Source organism: Neomonachus schauinslandi, chromosome 9 (assembly GCF_002201575.2).
Source record: "Neomonachus schauinslandi chromosome 9, ASM220157v2, whole genome shotgun sequence".
Lineage (NCBI taxonomy): Eukaryota > Metazoa > Chordata > Mammalia > Carnivora > Phocidae > Neomonachus > Neomonachus schauinslandi.
Window position 1 is genome coordinate 82580976 of NC_058411.1, and position 19998 is coordinate 82600973.

A 19998-nucleotide genomic window follows, 5' to 3' on the forward strand; every position below is an offset into this window, starting at 1 on the left:
TTTTCTTTTTGAGAAAAAATTTTTTATATTGTATATTGCTCAGTATAGAAATATTGCTGATACTTCTTGACTTTTGTATTTTGTAGTTTTGCTGCATTTGTTTATTAACTGATTTTTTTTCCTGTGTGTATTCTTTAGAGTTTTCTACATATAAGATCATGTCAGCTATGAATAGAGGTAGCTTTATTCCTTTTTCAGTTTGAATGTATATTATTTCTTGCCTAATAGCTGTAGCTAGAACTTCCAGTATTATGTTGAATAGCAGGGGTGAAAGGAGCATGTGGTTTTAATTTGCATTTTTTTTAATTAGTAAAGTTTTTATATACCTTTTAATATATTTTATATACCTTTTAGTAAAGTTTTTATATTCATTTTTATATACTTACTGGCTATTGGGAGTGCTCAGGTAGTTATACACGCGAGGGTCTGTTCTTGGATACCATTTTTCCCCTTTGATTAGTTTGTCTACCCTTAGGTAAAATATTGTTTTAATTAGTATAGCTTTGTAATGGTAATTGCCTGACTTTTAGGTTCCACCTACAGTCCTTCCCTACTCCACCTGAGCCACCCCCCCTTTTTTAGAAAAAAATAGTCATTGTTGGTTCTTACCTACTTTGATGTATTTATTATCTTGTCTCTTTAGTGTATTACCCTTGTAGAATGCTGCAATGCCTTTTTCTCCAGTTTTGCCCTTATTTGTCAGAGTTTTGATTTTTTTGATTTTTATTTTTTTTAGAGAGAGAGAGGGAGTGCCTATGCACGGGGAGGGGGGGCAGAGGGAGAGAGAGAATCCCAAGCAGGTTCCACGCCCAGCGTGGAGCCCAATATGGGGCTGGATCCGACGACCCTGAGATCATGACCCAAGCTGAAACTAAAAGTCGCTTAACCGACTGAGCCACCCAGGCACCCCAGACTTTTACTTCTTTGTTTAATTCTTCAGGGTCTACTGATTGCCTTAAAATAAAAGAAAATTTTAAGTGAAAGTAGTACTATTTTGTTTCAACACCAAGTCTGCAGTTTAGTTCTGACACTAACTCCATAAGTTTGGAGGCATGGTCCCGGAGAAGACTGCCCCTACTTCAGATGCCAACGTCAGGTGGGGTCTCCAAGCTACTTGGACTTTTTACCAAGTGGCTATGAATTCATAGGTTCCCATGAACACCCTCAGGTTTACTAATTCACCAGAATAACTCAAGAGAACTCAGAAAGGACTATACTTACGAGAGCAGTTTTATTATAAAGGATACAGGTTAGAATCATGAATCATCCAGATGAAGAGACTCAATGTGAGGTCAGGAAGGTCTCAAATGTAAAGCCTCCATGCCCTTTCCCTAGGAGGCATAGGGTATGTCACTCTCCTGGCATATTGATATGTTCACCAGGTAGGAAGCTCCATCGAGTTCTGGTGTCCACTTTTAGTTGAGGTTTCATTAAGTAGGTGAGATTGATTAAATCATTGGTTAGGTGATTGAACTTAATCTCCAGCCTCCCCTCCCTCCCTTGGAGGTAAGGCTGCTTTGTAGTCCGTATCCTCTAATCACAGAGTTGGTTTATCTAGTGCCCAGCCCCCATCATGAAGCTGTCTAGGAGCTCACTGTTGTTACCTCATTAGCATAATCTTAGATGTGATCCAGTGGGCTCATGAATAGCAAAAGACATTTCTATCACTTAGGAATTTCCAAGTGTTTTAGAAACTCCGTGCCAGGAACACTGGAGGAAGACCAGACAAATTCTTTATTATATGCTGAATATATATACATAATTTAAAAAGCTTAACTAAAACCACATGGTGAAGGGCGCCTGGGTGGCTCAGTTGGTTAAGCGACTGCCTTCGGCTCAGGTCATGATCCTGGAGTCCCTGGATTGAGTCCTGCATCGGGCTCCCTGCTCGGCAGGGAGTCTGCTTTGCCCTCTGACCCTATCCCCTCTCATGTGTTCTCTCTCATTCTCTCTCTCTCAAATAAATAAATAAAATCTTTAAAAAAATAAATAAATAAATAAAACCACATGGTGAAAAATACACTCTTACTTCACTCCTCTTCACCCCCTATATTTCTTCCTAGAGGATATTTGTTTTTCCACTTATAATCATTTCTTGTGATATTTGCCTCTGTCTAAATCATATACAGTGCCAGCTAATTACCATTTTACATGTTACCCAAATCTTTCAGTTGTTATTCTTTTCTCATTTTATCAGTATATTTGTCACAAAAATAAATATCCATTTTTAATGTTACAATATAAATTTTCTATACCGTTGAGCCAAGTGGTATACCATAACATTTTCTTGTATTACTCTGTTTTTTAGTAATTATTGCCATTTTTTCCTTTTCCTTAGTTTTCTTTAGGCCTAGTGTTAATTCTTTTCACATTCTTCAGTTAAACTTGAAATTTCTCGGTTTATTCACACACATACTTTCATCTAATTAAAGTAAAAATTTTTTGTCTCGTCTGAACACTGTCTTCAGTTGCTCTTTATCTTCCTTTGCTAATCTGAACTGGTTGTTCTCTAAGACCATACAAAGCTGCCTTGGGATTTCACTTTGCTGTCATCCTGCTGACTACATTTACCTTTCCCTTATGTAGGTCCTCCTGTTTCCTATATTTTAAGCTGTCTGAGTTGCTTTGTGTTCTCTTTTTTTTCTCAAGTACATCTTTCAGTAGTTCCCTCAGAAAGGATGTATGGAACATAGAATTTTAGAATATTTAAATAAAATCACTTCTGATGGAGGGGTGCCTCTGTGGCTCAGTCAGTTTAAGCGTCTGCCTTTGACTCAGGTCTGATCCCCCAGGGTCTTGGGATCGAGCCTTGCATTGGGCTCCCCGCACAGTGGGGGTCTGCTTCTTCCTCTCCCTCTGTGCTTGCGTGCGCTCTCTCTTTCTCAAGTAAATAAATCTTTGTTTTTTAAGAATTTTTTTATTTCTTTTTTTATTTTTTAAAGATTTTATTTATTTGACAGAGAGAGAGACAACAGTGAGAGAGGGAACACAAGCAGGGGGAGTGGGAGAGAGGGAGAAGCAGGCTTCCTGCTGAGCAGGGAGTCCAGTGTGGGGCTCGAACCCAGGACCCTGGGATCATGACCCGAGCTGAAGGCAGACAATGACTGAGCCACCCAGGTACCCCAATAATTTTTTTTTAATTTATTTATTCATTTGAGACAGAGATAGAGAGTGAGAGAGAGAGCAGGAGTAGTGGGGAGAGGCAGAGGAAGAGGGAGAGGCAGGCTCCCTGCTGAGCAGGGAGCCCAATGTGGGGCTCCATCTCAGGACCTGGAGATCATGACCTGAGCTTAAGGCAGATGTGTAACCACCTGAGCCACCCAGGCGCCCCTCAAGTAAATAAATCTTTAAAAAAAATCACTTCTGATGGAAATAGTCTTTCAACCTGCTTCACCCCTTTCAGAAAGCCTTTTAATTTTCTTCTTGCATGGTGAAAAATAACTTTGTTATATGTTTCCTCATATGTTATAAATTTATTTGGTCAGGTATCTTTGCTTGAAAATGTGTTCCAGTTTCCTGTTGAGAAGGTTTTTTTTTTTTTTTTTAAAGTAAGCTCTATACCCAATGCAGGGCTTGAACTGACAACGCTGAGGTCAAGAGTCACATGCTCTACTGACTGAGCCAGCCAGCTGCCCTCACTGTTGAAGTGTGATGCCTTTTTGATTCTTGGTCATTTGAAGCTCTTAACATCTTTTGTTGTTGATCCCCTTATATTATGAAATTTCACAGTGATGAGCTTTGGTATGGTTCTTATTTTTGTGCTGCATTTTTCAATCAAGAAATTCATGTTCCTTAGTTCTAGGAATATATTTAGTATTATTCTGGTACATTTTCCACTTAAAGTTTTCTTTTGGTTGTTCCATCTCCTGGATTGATTATTTTACATGGCCTTTTTTTTCTTCTGTCATTATCTTTTGCTTTATTTTATATGAGGTTTCCTTGATTTAACTTATAACTTACTGAAACTTTTATTGCAGCTATCAGATTTCATTTTCTGAGAACTCTTTGTTTTCTTTTGCATTCTACAGTCCCTTTTTCCAGTGGATTTTTTTTTTTTTTTTTTGTGGTTAATCAAATAAGTACCAGTTTCATGGAAGCCATCTGTACACATCTTTACAGTAGTGTTTATTAAGTTAAATAACATTGTATTGTCTCCTTGTCTGTCTCCTGTAGTGGTCTGTAAGTTCCTTGAGTGTAGGGGACTGTGCTTTATTTATTTTGGTAATCCCTGTGCCCAAGAAAATATACTGGCACATTGTAGATGTTCAGTTAATGTTGACTGAATGAGTTTATCCGTAGCACTTAGAATTTTTATTTATCTATTTTAAAAAGATTTAGTTTGTCAGAGAGAGAGCGCGTGCATGCACAAGCAGGGGTTGCTGCTGGCTGAAGGAGAAGCAGGCTCCCTACTGAGCAAGGAGCCCCATGCAGGACTCGGTCCCAGGACCCTGGGATCATGACCTGAGCTGAAGGCAGACACTTAACTGACTAAACCATCCAGGTGTCCCGCACTTAAAGCTTTTAAAATGTGTTTCAGAGTGACTGGTATATGTCATATTTATTTGTTGCATTGATTATGTGCTATCAACAAAAAAGTGATCCTTTTCTTCAAGTTGTACAAATTGTTTGTTTTGCTTGTATTCTTGCTTAAATAATCTTTCACCTCATTTGAATAGACTTCTTAGAACTGAAAATTCAGGGTTGTATGCAAAATCCTCCCGCCAAGACAGATTTTCATGCTTTATGCATAAAGTTTTTTTTGGAAGATAAGGAGAGATACTTTCTGAGAATCTTTCTAAGAGCAAGTTTAATTCCTCAGGAAAATGTGAAAGCAATTATTGCAGTAGCAGCCAAGATCTAGCTTTAGGAAGTTCTCAGCTACTGAAAACAAATTCAGGTCATGTGGTTAAATGAAAAGAAGATACAGATTTTTTCCTACATTTTGGGAGTTAATGTCTTGAAATGTGAAGGTAATGAGAGAACTTTAATTAAATGAATCTTCAATTACTTGATATAGAATGGCATTTCTTTGTGAACTTATATAAAGACTGACATTATAGGAAGGAGAAAAAAAGGGCTTGTTTTGCTCAACCTTTTAAAAAGGATGAAGGAGGGGCACCTGGGTGGCTTAGTCATTAAGTGTTTGCCTTCGGCTCAGGTCATGATCCCAGGGTCCTGGGTTCGAGCCCCACATTGGGCTCCCTGCTCAGCAGGAAGCCTGCTTCTCCCTCTCCCACTCCCCCTGCTTGTGTTCCCTCTCTTGCTGTGTCTGTCAAATAAATAAAAAATCTTAAAAAAAAAAAAAAAAAGACAAAGGAAACTGGATTGCGAAACTAAATTTATTAAAAATCTTTGAATTGTCACTTAAAATGGTGGATTTTATTTCTTATGTTTTTGTTTTTAGCCATTCTGACAGGTGTGAGGTGATACTACGGTTTTTGATTGCATATCCCTGATGATAAGTGAGGTTGAACATCTTTTCATGTGTCTGTTGGGCATCTGTAGGTCTTTGGAAAAATGTTCATGTCTTCTGCCCATTTTTAATTGGATTATTTATTTTTTTGGTGTTGAGTTGTTTAAGTCTTTATATATTTTGGATATTAACCCCTACTGGGGCATATTGTTTGCAAATATCTTCTCCTGTTCAGTAGGTTGTCTTTTTATTTTGTTGATGATTTCCTTTGCTCTGCAAAAGTTCTTTATTTTGGGGTAGTTGTTTTTTTGCTTCTGTTTCCCTCACCAAAGGAGACATATCTAGAAAAATGTTTCTGTGGCTGATGTCAAGAGATAACTGCCTATGTTTTCTTCTAGGAATTTTCTGGTTTCAGGTCTCATGTTTAGGTCTTTAATCTATTTTGAGTTTATTTTTGTGTATGGCGTAAGGAAGTGGTCCAAGAAATGTGTTGGTGAGGATGTGGAGAAAAAGGAACTCTTGGCACTGTTGATGGGAATGTAGGCTAGTGCAGCTCCTCTGGGAAACAGTGTGGAGTTCCTAAAAAAATTAAAATAGAATTATCATATCCAGTAATTCCCCTAGTGGATATTTACCCAAAGAAAATGAAAACTCTAATTTGAAAACATATGTGCATCCCTGTGTTTATTGCTGCATTATTTACAATAGCTAAGATATGGAAGCAGCTTGAGTTGCTTCATATGGTATTTATCTTTCTCTGATTGACTTACTTCACTTACCATTATACCCTTTAGTCCATCCATGTTGTTTGCAAATGGCAAGATTTCATTCTTTTTTATGGCTAAGTAAATTTCCATTTCCATATTATCACATCTTCTTTATCCATTCTTCTGTGGATGCACAGTTAGGTTGAATAAAGCTTTTTAAAGAAAGCATAAAGAAAAATCTATTTTTCACCAGTTAAGTGAAATTTTTGAAAGAGGGAACTTGTTTTAGCTTTCACATTTAAGTCTGTAATCCATCCTGGCTTAGTTTTTGTGTATTTTTCCATGCAGCTATCTAGTGGCTACGATCATTTATTTGAAAGACCTTTAAAATTGTCATGTTTTTGAAAATCAGGTGACTATATATATAGTTGGATCTACTCTTGTACTAAGTTTTCCACTTACTAGTTTATTCTTTTGCCAGTACCATTCGGTTTTGATGACATTAGCGATAATAAATCTTGGAATCCAGTAGTGTAACCCTCCAACCTTTGATAGCATATAGAAATACAATTGATATTTATATATTGATTTTGTATCTTATTACCTTGCTGAATTCACTTACTAGTTTGTAATTCTTTGGATTTTCTTTTTTTTTTTTTTAAAGATTTTATTTTTTTATTTATTTGAGAGAGAGAGCAGAAGACGGGAGGAGGGTCAGGGGGAGAAGCACACCCCCCACTGAGCGGGGAGCCCGATGTGGGACTCAATCCCAGGACTCCAGGATCATGACCTGAGCCGAAGGCAGTCACTTAACCAACTGAGCCACCCAGGAGCCCAATTCTTTGGATTTTCTACACACACAATTGTGCTGTCTGTGAACAAAGTTAACATAAGGGCTGTAAATGCTGTACCAGCTTTGCACTCGTGGAATAAATATTACTGGGTTATAGTAACAGCCTTTTTAATATTGTCAGATTCATTTGCTAATATTTTGCTGAGGGTTTTTAAATGTAAATTCATGATGGATATTTGTAGTTTTATTCTGATATGTTGGTTTCAAGGTTATGCTTTCTTCATAAAACAAGTTGTAGATTGTTGCATTGACCTGCATTTTTCTGGATTTGTGCAAGATTAGTATTTTTTTCATTATGTGTTTGATAGACTTCATCAGGGAAGCCTTGGAGTTTTCTTTGTTGGCAGGTTTCAGATCACAGATTCAGTTCTCTGTTGTTTCCTGTTTCATTGTTTTATTTTTCCTCTCATCTTTATTTCTTCTTTCTTCTTACTTTTGCTTTAATTTGCCTATTTTAGAACAGGGCTTGGCAGACTAAGACCTGTGGACCATACGTAGCTCACCATTTGTTTTGCATGGCCTGCAAATTAAAAATGATTTATATATATATATATTTTAAAGATTTTATTTATTTATTGGACAGAGACAGTGAGAGAGGGAACACAAGCAGGGGCGGTGGGAGAGGGAGAAGCAGGCCTCCCGCCGAGCAGGGAGCCCGATGTGGGGCTCGATCCCAGGACCCTGGGATCATGACCTAACTGAAGGCAGACGCTTAACGACCGAGCCACCCAGGTGCCCCTGATTTTTAAATTTTTAAATAGGTAGGGAAAAATAATAAAAGAAGAGTAATATTTTGTCACATGTGAAAATTATATAGTATTCAAATTACATTGTCCATTTGTTGCAATACAGTTATGCTCATTTGTTTATATATTGTCTGTGCTTTTATGTTACAGTGGCAGAGTTGAGTAGTTGTAATAGAGACTGTATGGACCTCAAAACCTAAAATTTTTACCATCTAGCACTTTGCAAACAAATTTATCACCCCTGACTAAGATAATTGATTTTAGACTTTTTACTTAAAGCTATAAAATTTCCTCTGAGCATTGGTTTAGGTGCCTTCTACAAATTTTGGTATGTTACACTGATATTTGTTACTGATTTGTAGCTTGATTCTATTGTTAGAGAACATGTGACTTAAAACCTTTGAAATAGAAATTTATTGTGACTTTGCTTTATTGTCATATGGTCAGTTTTGATTAATACTAAATGCACACTTGAAAATGTATGTGTTGCATATTTGCTGGATGTAGTGTTCTGTAGTTTTCTCAGGTAAGTATGATACTGTTCATTTCTTTCTCAGTTTGTCTGTCTGTCTGTACGATGTCCTCTATCAGTTACTGAGAAAGGTATGTTAAAATCTCCCATCAGAGTCAGCGGACTTGTCTTTTTCTTTGTAGTACTATAAACTTTTGCTTAAACTATCTTGAAGGTATATGATAAGGTATATATACTTTTAGGATTGTTGTCTTTTTGATGAATTGAGTTCATAAAATTTTTATAAGGTCCCTTTTTATCTTTGATGGTACTTATTTTTATTTTTTAAAAAATATTTTATTTGATAGAGACAGATAGTGACAGAGATAGCAAGAGAGAGCAAAAGCAGGGGGAGAGGCAAAGGGAGAGGGAGAAGCAGTCTCCCTGTGGAGCAGGGAGCCTGATGCTGGGCTCAGTCCCAGGACACTGGGATCATGACCTCAGCCAAAGGCAGACGCTTAACCGACTGAGCCACCCAGGCACCCCTTATTTTATTTTTTTTAAAAGATTTTTATTTATTTATTTGAGAAAGGAGAGAGTGAGAGAGATCATGAGCGGGGGGCGGGGTTAGTGGTGGAGGAAGAAGCTGACTCCTTGCTGAGCAGAGCCCGATGTGGGACTCGATCCCAGGATCCTGGGATCATGACATGAGACAAGGCAAGACGCTTAACCGACTGAGCCACCCAGGCGCCCTGATAGTACTTAAAGTGTACTTTGATGTTATTGAGCCACCATGGCTTTCTTCTGATTTTCTGTTTACATGGTTTTATCTTTTTCCCTTCTTTCACTTTGAATCTATTTCTGTCATTGGATTTAAATTGTTTGGTTTTTTTTTTTTTTTTTTAAGCAGCTTATAGTTGGAACTTTTTTCTTTGTTCACTGTTAAAATCTATTGACCTTTATCTGGATTGTTTTGTTCATTTACATTTAATGTTATCACTGATAGGGCTAGTTTTTAAGCATTCCATCTTGATATTTTCTGCTTTTCTCGTGTTCTTCGGTTATATTTCCTTGTTTTCATTTGGATTGAGTTTTTTAAATTACATTTATATTGCCTCTTGCCTTTTTAGCTATGCCTCTTTTTTCTTTCTTTTTAAAAAGTGGTTGTATTAGTCTGCTTAGGTTGGTATAACAAAATACCATAGACTGTGGCTTAAACAATGAAAATTAGTTTTCTCACAGTTCTGGAGGCTGGAAAGTCTAAGGTAATGGTTTTGGCAGGGTTCTGTTTCTGTTGCAAGCTCTCATCCTGGCTTATAGACAGCTGCCTCTGAGCTGTGTCTTCATGTAGAGTGGGGAGAGACCACCCCCACCTTTATGAACTCATTTAACCTTAATTATGTCTTCAAGACTCTTTCTCCATGTACAGTCACATTGGGGGTTAGAACTTCAACATAGGAATTTGGGAGGGACACAGTTCAATCCATTGCAGTGCTTGTAAAGATTATAATGTGCACCGTTAATTTATAAAGTAGAATTCAGTTAGTTGTAGCATTACATGTATAGCTAATTATAAGGACAGTCCTTACAGTTCATGTCTTTGTACATGTGTTATAAATTCCCCAAACATTATTATTTTATTTGCTTTAAACAGTAGTCACTTAATGAAATCTAAGAAAAAGTGTTATAAATGCTCACATATTTATTTTTCATTCATTCTTGGATCCATTTTCGTATTGGTTCCTGTCCAAAGAACTTCCTTAGTATATATTTATTAACTTTCTAAAAATTGAGATTAATTCATTGCCATAAAATTCGCCCTTTTATTTTTTAAAATTTATTTTTATTTTTATTTTTTTTAAGTAGGCTCCATGCCCAGTGTGGAGCCTAATGTGGGGCTTGAACTCATGACCATGAGATCAAGATCTGAGCTGATATCAAGAGTTGGATGCTTAACAGACTGAGCCACCCAGGTTCCCCTAAAATTTATCCTTTTAAAGTGTATAGTTTAGTGATTTTTAGTATACTCATAGAATTGTGCAGCCATGACCACAGGTTTTTTTTGTTTTTTTTAAGTATATGTGCTACCGAAGTGAGCACTGACGACAGATGTTTTTAGGACATTTTTGTCACCCCCAAGATGAACCCCTTGCCCTCTGTTAGTCACTCCTCACTTTCCCACATCCCCTCCTCAACAGCACCCCATCCATATACAACTATGAATTTGTCCGTTTTGGACATTCATAGAAATGCAGTTATATAATATGTGTGGTCTTCTACTTAGCATGAGTTCTTCAGGGTTCATCCATGTTGTAGTGTGTATCTGTATCTGTATATATTTTTTAAGATTTTATTTATTTATTTGACAGACAGAGAACAAAAGCGGGGTGGGTGGTGGGGTGGGAGAGGGAGAAGCAGGCTTCCCGCTGAGCAGGGAGCCTGATGTGGGGCTGATCCCAGGACCCCGGGATCATGACCCGAGCCAAAGGCAGACGCTTAATGACTGAGCCACCCAGGCGCCCCTGTATTGTTTCTTTTATTGCTGAAAAATAATCTTCTATGGATATGGCACATTTTATATATCCATTATATATTAGTTGATAGACATTAAAGTTATTTCCACTTTCTAGCTGTTATGAATAAGGTAAGCCTGTTCTTTCTCCACTTAATTGTTTTGGTACTCTTGGCAATTGAAGATCATTTGATAGAAATGTGGGTGTATATTACTAAACTCTGAATTATGTTCAGTTGATCTCTGGTTTGCTTTATGCCAATATCATCACACTGTTATGATGACTACAGCTTTGTAGTAAGTTTTGAAATTGTGAAATACGAGTTTTAGAGAACTTCATTCCTATTTTTCAAGATTTTTTGGGTTATTTTGAGATCCTTGCATTTTCATGTGTAATGTTAAGATCACCTTGTGAATTTTTTACAAAAGTCCCAGGTGGGATCTTGATAAGGAAGTATTGCTGTTGTACCAATATTAAGTGTTACAGTACATAAATGTAGGGTATATCTTATTTAGGTTGTCTTTAATTTCTTTCAACAGTGTTCTGTAATTTTCTGTGTACAAGTCTTACACTTTTTTGGTTCAGTTTATTACTATTTTATTCTTATTGATGCTGTTTTAAATGGAAATGGAATTTTTTTCTTTCATTTTTGATACTTCTCATTTGTAGAAATAACATTTTTTGTGTATATTGATCTTGGATACTCTTGCTAAACTCATTTATTAGTTCCAGTAGGTTTTTAGTGGCTTCCTTAGGATTTTCTGTATACAAGATCATGTCATCTGAAAATTTCTGAATAGAAAATTTTACTTTGTCCTTTTCAATCTGGGTGTTTTTTATTTACTTTTCTTTCCTGGTCACCTGGTGGAACCTCTAGTACAATTGAGTCTAAGTTGTGAGAGCTAACTAAGTTCTTACCTTGTTTCTGATCTTAGGAGGTAGTATTTCTTGTGCAGTCTCAGTTTTCTCAGCTGTCTGAAAATTGTCTATCTTTGAAGGCTTCTTTGGTAATCTGGAACATTAGGTTGACTCTTTCAGTACTGTACTCTTTCAATACTATCATTCCATTGTTTTCTGGCTTACATTGTTTCCTGTGAGTAGTCAGTCTGTTCTTGTTGTTTCTCTAATGTGTCTTTTTTCCTGATGTTTATAAGACTTTTCTCTTGATCTTTAATTTTTGGCTGCCTGATCTTTATGTGCCTAGGTTTGACTTTCTTTTTATTTATTCTCCTATGTTATTAGCTGAGATTCTTGGATCTGTGGGTTAAAATCTTTCACTTTTGGGGTATTTTTGTTCATTTTTCTATCCAAATGTTCTCCTTTCTTTCTAAATGCCTTTTAGGAAGTGCAGTTCGTACTATGTTAGGTCGTTTGGTGTTGTCCCACAGATTTGACACACCTTTTTTTTTTTTTTTTGTACCCTTCATCTAGGTGATTTACTTTAATAAATTTTAGCTTCATGGTTCAGATGTGTTAGGGGTGGAATTGGACTCCTCTGCGACGGGAACTTGGAATCTAAGTTGTGGGAGAGTACAAGTTCTTGGTTTTCAGGCCAGCTTCCTGCATCACTGCTGCTTATTCTGTGGAAGTGCTCTGGAGGGTAATTGGTGGGAGTGAGGACTAGTTTTCTCTTTCGGCTTCTCTAGATTTTAGTCTGCTCACACTCAGGTATTGAAAGTTTGACTGATTTCTCTATCTTACTAAGGATCCTTTATCTATCACTGCTTTTTTTCTTTGTGCACTTGTGCTTCAGGCAATGTAAATGGTACTCAGCGTTTTTATTTATTTATTATTAAAAGATCTCATTTATTTATTTGACAGAGAGGCACACACAGCGAGAGAGGGAACACAAGCAGGCGGAGTGGGAGAGGGAGAAGCAGGCTTCCCACGGAGCAGGGAGCCCGATGTAGGGCTTGATTCCAGGACCCTGGGATCATGACCTGAGTCCAAGGCAGATGCTTAACGACTGAGCCACCCAGGCGTCCCGGTACTCAGGGTTTAAAGCAGTATTCATCTGTGGCCAACTGGAGAAGGCTGGTCCCTCTCTAGAATTCAGTTCATTTGGACTTGTGACTAGAGGTCTTTGAGGTCTTTAAAGAAGAGAAGGGTTTTAATTTACCTAGTGTTTTCTAATTGTTTTGACAGAATTGATTGTCTTTGTGATCTTCCACATTCTAACTGGAAGTGGAAGTCCTCCATTGAAGGATTTGAGTAAGGTCAAGATCTTAAGTTGTGCAAGGAATGAGTAACTACGCATTGTTGTTAGGGTTGCTTTGTGTGTATTTGAGATTAATGAAAAATTTTACAAAGACAAGTGACTTTAATTGGGTTAGTGAGTAGTTCTAACAGGTCCTCAAGTTATATTGGACGATTTATATGTTTTCAGTGGTTAATTGGGAGGAGGGGGAAGCTAAAAAGATGGTTTTTTTTTTTTTATGAATTATAAACACTGAGTTTAACTGGGTTGGATGTACTTGCCTTCAACTACCCTCCCCTTTTATTTTGGAAGAATTAATGGTGGATTCATTACATTGAAAGTGAGTTTTTCTATTTTATTTATTTATTACTGTTTTTTTAAAGATTTTATTTATTTGACAGAGAGAGACACAGTGAGAGAGGGAACACAAGCAGGGGGAGTGGGAGGGGGAGAAGCAGGCTTCCCGCGAAGCAGGGAGCCCGATGTGGGACTCGATCCCAGAACCCTGGGATCATGACCTGAGCCGAAGGCAGACGCTTAATGACTGAGCCACCCTCGTGCCCCGAGTTTTTCTATTTTAAAGTTGACAATCACCTGGCAGCAACATTGTGAATATACTAAGAAACGACTGGCTTGTACATTTTTAAATTGTTAAAATGTTATATTTTATGTTTTTATTTAAAGATTTTATTTTTAAGTAATTTCTACACCCATCGTGGGGCTTATAACCCCAAGATAAAGGGTCGCATGCTCTAGCAACTGAGCCAGCCAGTTATGTTTTATGTTGTATGAATTTTATCTCAATTAAAACAGATCAGGCAGTTTGAAAGTCCTTTCCTGATGTTTATTGCAATTCTTAGTTGTAATGGACACTTGTTTGCTTTTTATTGTTAGTGGTTAATTGGTGTGTGGATTAGTTCTAGAGTTTGATTTTGGGTCATTGCCAGCTGACTTTCAAAATTGAGTTTGTTTGAAAAATACCATTAGTAAATAAGTGTTATATCTTTCTTTTTATTTGTTATAAGGTTACTTACTAAAACCTTACTCTTTATCCTATATAGTTTTTATGAGAAATTGATGGAAAGGATAAAAGTGTGATGTTGATAAACTGCTTTTGAGAACTTTGCCAAGTTATACAGTGTTTTTTGAAGAATGGCTCATGATATCTGATGTGTCACTTGGTTTCCCACAGTCTTTCTTTTTTTCCTCCTGAGTCTTAATTTTGCCCTTTTTAACCTCCCTCCCTTGTCTCTTCAGTCTCGTTGCCAACAATTTTGAAGATGGTTCCCATGTAGTGTCACCATTAGACGCGAATGGAAACTTCAATGTTGTTATTAAAGAGGAGCCTGTAGATGATTATGAATACGAACTTGCTGAGTGCCCGGAAGGGGTAACTATAAAACAGGAAGAGACAGATGAGGAAACAGATGTATACTCAAACAGTGATGATGATCCTATACTAGAGAAACAGCTAAAGAGGCACAATAAAGTTGATAACCTAGAAGCTGACCATCCGTCTTCTAAATGGCTACCAAATAGCCCATCAGGTGTTGCTCAAGCTAAAATGTTCAAGTTAGACGCTGGAAAGATGCCAGTAGTCTATCTGGAGCCCTGTGCTGTCACCAAAAGTACAGTGAAGATTTCTGAGCTCCCTGATAACATGCTTTCCACATCTCGAAAGGATAAATCTTCTGTATTGACAGAATTAGACTATTTGCCTACGTACATTGAAAATTCCAGTGAGACTGGCTTCTGCTTAGGCAAGGAATCAGAAAATGGTCTTAGAAAACATTCACCAGATCTCAGAGTGGTACAGAAATATCCCTTACTTAAAGAGCCTCAATGGAAATATCCTGAGCTATCTGACAGCATTAACACAGAAAGAATACCTGACAGTTCAAAGAGTTCAGCTGGGGACCCATTTTTAGGAAAAGAGGACTTGGGCAGAAGAAGAACAACTGTGCTTAAGATTTCAACAGCCTCCAAGGTTGTGAATGCTAATCAGAATGCCCCTTCAAATGTCCCTGGAAAAAGAGGAAGGCCACGAAAATTGAAACTCTCTAAGGCAGGGCGACCACCTAAAAACACAGGAAAATCTTTAACTTCTACAAAGAACACTCCTATGGGTCCTGGGAGTACCTTTCCAGATGTGAAGCCTGATCTGGAAGACGTGGATGGTGTTCTCTTTGTTTCCTTTGAATCGAAGGTAAGATTATCATTTTCAGCATTTCTTTGGAGGTCAGATAGTGATTCTGGAATTGTATACTGGTTGATAACTAACTTAGAATCTTGTTTTTTCGAATGCACCTGCTAGGTGAAGATGTATGTGTAGGGAGGGGAGTGTCTCCAAAATGTTTGGTTTAATTAACAGGCTCCACTTAAGATATTTTGTTTGAATGGACTTAAATGTCTGCTTTGATTTCAGTTCATGATTGTTGAACTGCATTTAGCTGGAATTTTAAAAATTGTTGGATCTTACTGGAATTTACATCATTATGGATTCTAAAAAGGCATACATACATGAAAACTTGACTATTTTAGAATACCCCATCCTCTGATTTTCATCAACAATAACAGAGTACCACTGGAGAACTAATATTGTCTTAGAAATTCTGTTGTCTCACACAGATAGTTTATTTTACTGCAACTCTCCAACTACATTATTTTTCTTTTAGATCTTTATAGAAGCCTGGTATTTCTAAATTGGCTACAGAGAGGTTGAATTCTCTTTAGCTGGTCTTTTCTTTTTTTTTTTTTAAGATTTTATTTATTTATCTGAGACAGAGAGACAGAGAGCACATGAGAGGGGGGAGGGTCAGAGGGAGAAGCAGGCTCCCTGCCGAGCAGGGAGCCTGATGTGGGACTCGATCCAGGGACTCCAGGATCATGACCTGAGCCGAAGGCAGTCGCTTAACCAACTGAGCCACCCAGGCGCCCCTAGCTGGTGTTTTCCTCTCTGTTAATTGCTGAGTAATCTGTTTTTACATAGGCTCTAAGAAATCAGTACGTAAATTGGCATAAACAGTTTTATGAGCATATGAGCCTATTCAGATTTTTTTGCCTTTTTCCCTTCTGATTGAAATGCTATTAATGTAGAACATTTAGAAAATATCGAATTAGAAAAAAAAGGTTCCTGGTTTACATTTAAACTTCTAGAAGTGATAGGAACTTCTTTCTTTTTTTATATATAGGAAGCTCTTGACATTCATGCAGTTGATGGGACAACTGAAGAACCCTGTAGTCTTCAGGCATCAACCACAAATGACCCAGGTATTATATAATAGTTTAAAAGGAGAGATATTTGGGATTTGGCTCTAGAAGTGAAAGATGCAATCTTTCTTTTTCTTAGTATATAGCAACTTATTTTGTTATTGTTTGTTTTCTGAGTAGGTTGCAGAGCAAGAATTTCCCAGTTGGAAAAGGAATTGATAGAAGATTTGAAGGCCTTGCGGCATAAGCAGGTGATACATCCTGGTCTTCAAGAAGGTAATATTTAAAAAAAAAAAAAAATACAAGCCAGTTTTTAATTTTGTTCTCTTTTTTTCTCTCCTTTCTTTTTTCCCCTTTTCTCCCTTCCCGGTTCTCCTTACCCATTTTTGTTTTTCCTCCTTCCCCCCCCGCATCCTTGATTTCATTTTTTAGTGCCTCTCTCAGCTTGTGTTTTTCTCTGATTCTTTCTCTTAATTTAAAAGCTTCTCTAGGGTTATTTGTTTTTTTTATTATAACAAAAACCTTTCCAACTCTGAAGATATTGTCTCTGTGAAGCATAATATCTTATGCATTTAAAAACTATGATAATAAAGTATTTTCTTCCCTATTTCTTATTTTTAAGTTTTAGTTGCTTTTGTTTTTGTGTGCTTTTTTTTGTGTGGGGGGGGTCCTACTTATTCTTATATACTTAGTAATATGTAAGTGTGTAAATAGAATACTTTTCTCATTGTGTGACTGTAAACATATTTTGTGTATTTCATGTATTGCCTGGGACGTCAGTTAAAATTTTCACTATTATCTCTATTTTGTTGTAATAAATTATCTTGGCTTTGATTATGTTGCTTAATCCTGTATTTTAATACTGAAATCTATACTAGTCCTACTTCTGATGTATGGTCAGAAGGCCGGTAGTAGCCTAACACTATGTCACAACGCCTACATCATTCACCTTACTTCATTTTTATCACATAGGCATTTTATCATCTCATATCTTTTTTTTTTTTTTTTGATTTTTTATTTATTTGCGAGAGAGAGAATGAGAGACAGAGAGCATGAGAGGAAGGAGGGTCAGAGGGAGAAGCAGACTCCCTGCTGAGCAGGGAGCCTGATGTGGGACTCGATCCCGGGACTCCAGGATCATGACCTGAGCCGAAGGCAGTCGCTTAACCAACTGAGCCACCCAGGCGCCCTATCATCTCATATCGTCACAAGAAGAACAGTATAATATTTTGAGAAAGACCACACATTCCATAATTTTTATTGTAATATATTATAATCTATTTTATTATTTTCTCTTACTGTCCCTAATTTATAAACTTTATCATAAGTATGTATGTCTAGGAAAAAACATTGTGTGTGTGTGTGTATGTGTGTGTATCAGGGTTTGGTGCTAGGTGGTTTCAGGCATCCACTGAGGGTCTTAGAATATATCCACTGTGGGTCTTAAAATGTATCCCCTGCAGATTAGGAGGGATTGCTCTATACTTATTACCATCATAGGAACTACTGACGTTGCCACTTGCTGTAAATGAGAGATTGTAAACCATGCCCCAGTTTTTAGTTTCTTGTATATTTGATTTTAGGTGTGCTTTTTGGAGTAGTTTATTGAGTTTTTGACTATTAGTCAGCTCCCCCCCCCCCCCCCCCCCCCCCGGGGGTTGTGGTTTTTTTTTTTTTTTTTTTTTTTTTTTTTTTGTGTGTTTTTTGGGGTTTTTTTTTAAATTTTTTATTTTTTGCCCCCCCCCCCCCCCCCCCCCCGGCAAAGGATTGTTGAGCTGATTTACATTATATAGTGGATCATTTATATGAGAGTCTAAGTAGTATATGCTAACAAAATGATATATAAAATGATCATTCAGTTTCTAAATCAGCTAGTAATACTTGAAGAACTTTTGCTTTAATATGAGGCTGCTTGTGTGACAGTGTGGTCTTAGAGGGGTACTGTGGATTATAATGGGACAATTACAGTCACATCATAGTCTTAATAGTAAATAACATTATTGCTTATTGTTAGCTTTCATTTCTGCTATTTTATTTTAATAATATTCTCTTACCTCTATCAGTTAATTTTTCCTTTATCTTTTTTTTCTCTCTCCTACTTCCATATTTTGTTAGTTATGTACTCTGATAATGTGTAAATATCTTTCAACTTGATCCCTACCTTTGTTTCCGTCTTAGTCCTAGAGGTAAATATGTTCAGACCTGCTGGTCTTTTTGCTTTGGTTTGTTTGCCTATTATTTCCTGGCTGGTTAAGGTTTGAGTTTGTTTTTTCCTTCTCCTACATACATTGTAGTCAAATCTAACTTTTTCCTCTGTGTAATTGTGGTTCAAAGTCAAATGCTCCTGGAAACTAAGCAGGTAGCCAAATAAAATTAGCCTGATTTTGTGTACGAGGTTGGACTCTTGACAGGCTGGAGCACAGGTGCCTCTTCTAAAGGGCAATCACATCTGTGGATTATTGTCATATGGGAAGGTTGGCCCAGTATTTTCAGAAATTCTCATTGTTCAGTAAAGACTGAAGTCAGCATTTTTATGTAATGATGCTCAATTTCTAAGTGGTAGAAGCTGATACTAGTCTTTTGGGCGAAGCTTTAAACACTGAGCCAAACAAAATGTGGGTGAACCATCAGTTTTCATCTGCTATACGGATTCTGCGTTTGGTGTCATGTACAAGTTTTTACTTAATCTTCATGTTGTTAAAATTAATTCAACTGTATTCTTACATAGTTTTATATTTTTTAAAAGATTTTATTTACTTATTTGAGAGAGAGAGTGCAAGTGGGGGTAGAAACAGAGGGGACAAGCATACTGCACTGAGTGTGAAATCAGACACGGGGCTCAATCCCAGGACCCCATGATCATGACCTCAGCTGAAATTAAGAGTTGGACACTCAACCGACTGAGCCACCCAGCCGCCCCACATCGTTTTATTTAAAAAAAAAAAAAACAAAAACAAAAACCAAAAAAACCCCAGTTAAATCTGTAATTCATAAGGTACTATTCATAAGGTGTGAGGTAGAGATCTGTTTTGGGTTTTTCTATTTTGTTTCGGCAGATATCCCTTCACTCCTCAACCTTTGTTTGTTAAGACTTAGAATTTCAGAAAAATAAGTTACACTGGCTAAGTATTTGTAGTAACTGAGTGATCCCAATCACAGGTGTCCCTTTAAGGTCCCTCTCTAAAAATGGATGATTGAAATAATTTGTTAAATTTTACTCCAATAATGTCATATTTCTTTGCTTTTCTGTTAACTGTGGAGTTACATTGTTTTTTAGAATATAAGCACTTAAAAATCTTTGAGCTGGAAACTCAAAAAACTTGAAAAGATTTTTGAGCTTGCTTTGAAGTTGTGGAAGAAATGTTAAGCCTGAGGAGGTGTTTTTACTAGTGGTGGTAGTCTTGTTGCTAAAATAAAATAAGAATCTTAATTTTGTTTTCCACAGAACTATATTTTTTCTGTCTCCTGTACTACCTTTACTACATCCAGATTGATTTATTTCCTATCAACCTGAAATTATCATCTGTTTTTGAACTCTGAAGGTATTTTCGTAGAAGCATTTCTACTTCACTGCTACCAAGTCAATTCTATGTCAATTTAAAAATTTTTTAAAAAGATTTATTTACTTGAGAGAGCGAGAGAGCACACATGGGGGGGTGGAGAGACAGGGAGAGAGGAAGAAGCAGAGTCCCCGCTGAGCAGGGAGCCAGATTGCAGGGCTTTACCCCAGGACCCTGGGATCATGACCTGAGCTGAAGGCCGATGCTTAATGATTGAGCCACCCAGGCATCCCTAAAATATTTTTTAGGGAGATAATAATTTAGCTAATTATTTTAGCTAAGTTTTAGGTTTGTAGAAAAATTGGGAACGTAGTAGAGTTCCCATATACTCTTCATTCCGTTTCCCTT

The 19998-nt window shown here is 37.1% G+C and overlaps 1 protein-coding gene across 1 annotated transcript in view; it reads left to right on the forward strand.

The window, feature by feature from the left end:
• MGA (MAX dimerization protein MGA) overlaps nucleotides 1–19998 on the forward strand; it is a 109656-nt gene that overhangs the window by 25101 nt on the left and 64557 nt on the right. The window contains exons 3-5 of the mRNA XM_021695610.2: nucleotides 14138–15086; nucleotides 16072–16150; nucleotides 16271–16366. Coding sequence (XP_021551285.2) covers nucleotides 14138–15086; nucleotides 16072–16150; nucleotides 16271–16366 — 1124 coding nt within the window. The remainder of the gene's footprint in view (nucleotides 1–14137; nucleotides 15087–16071; nucleotides 16151–16270; nucleotides 16367–19998) is intronic.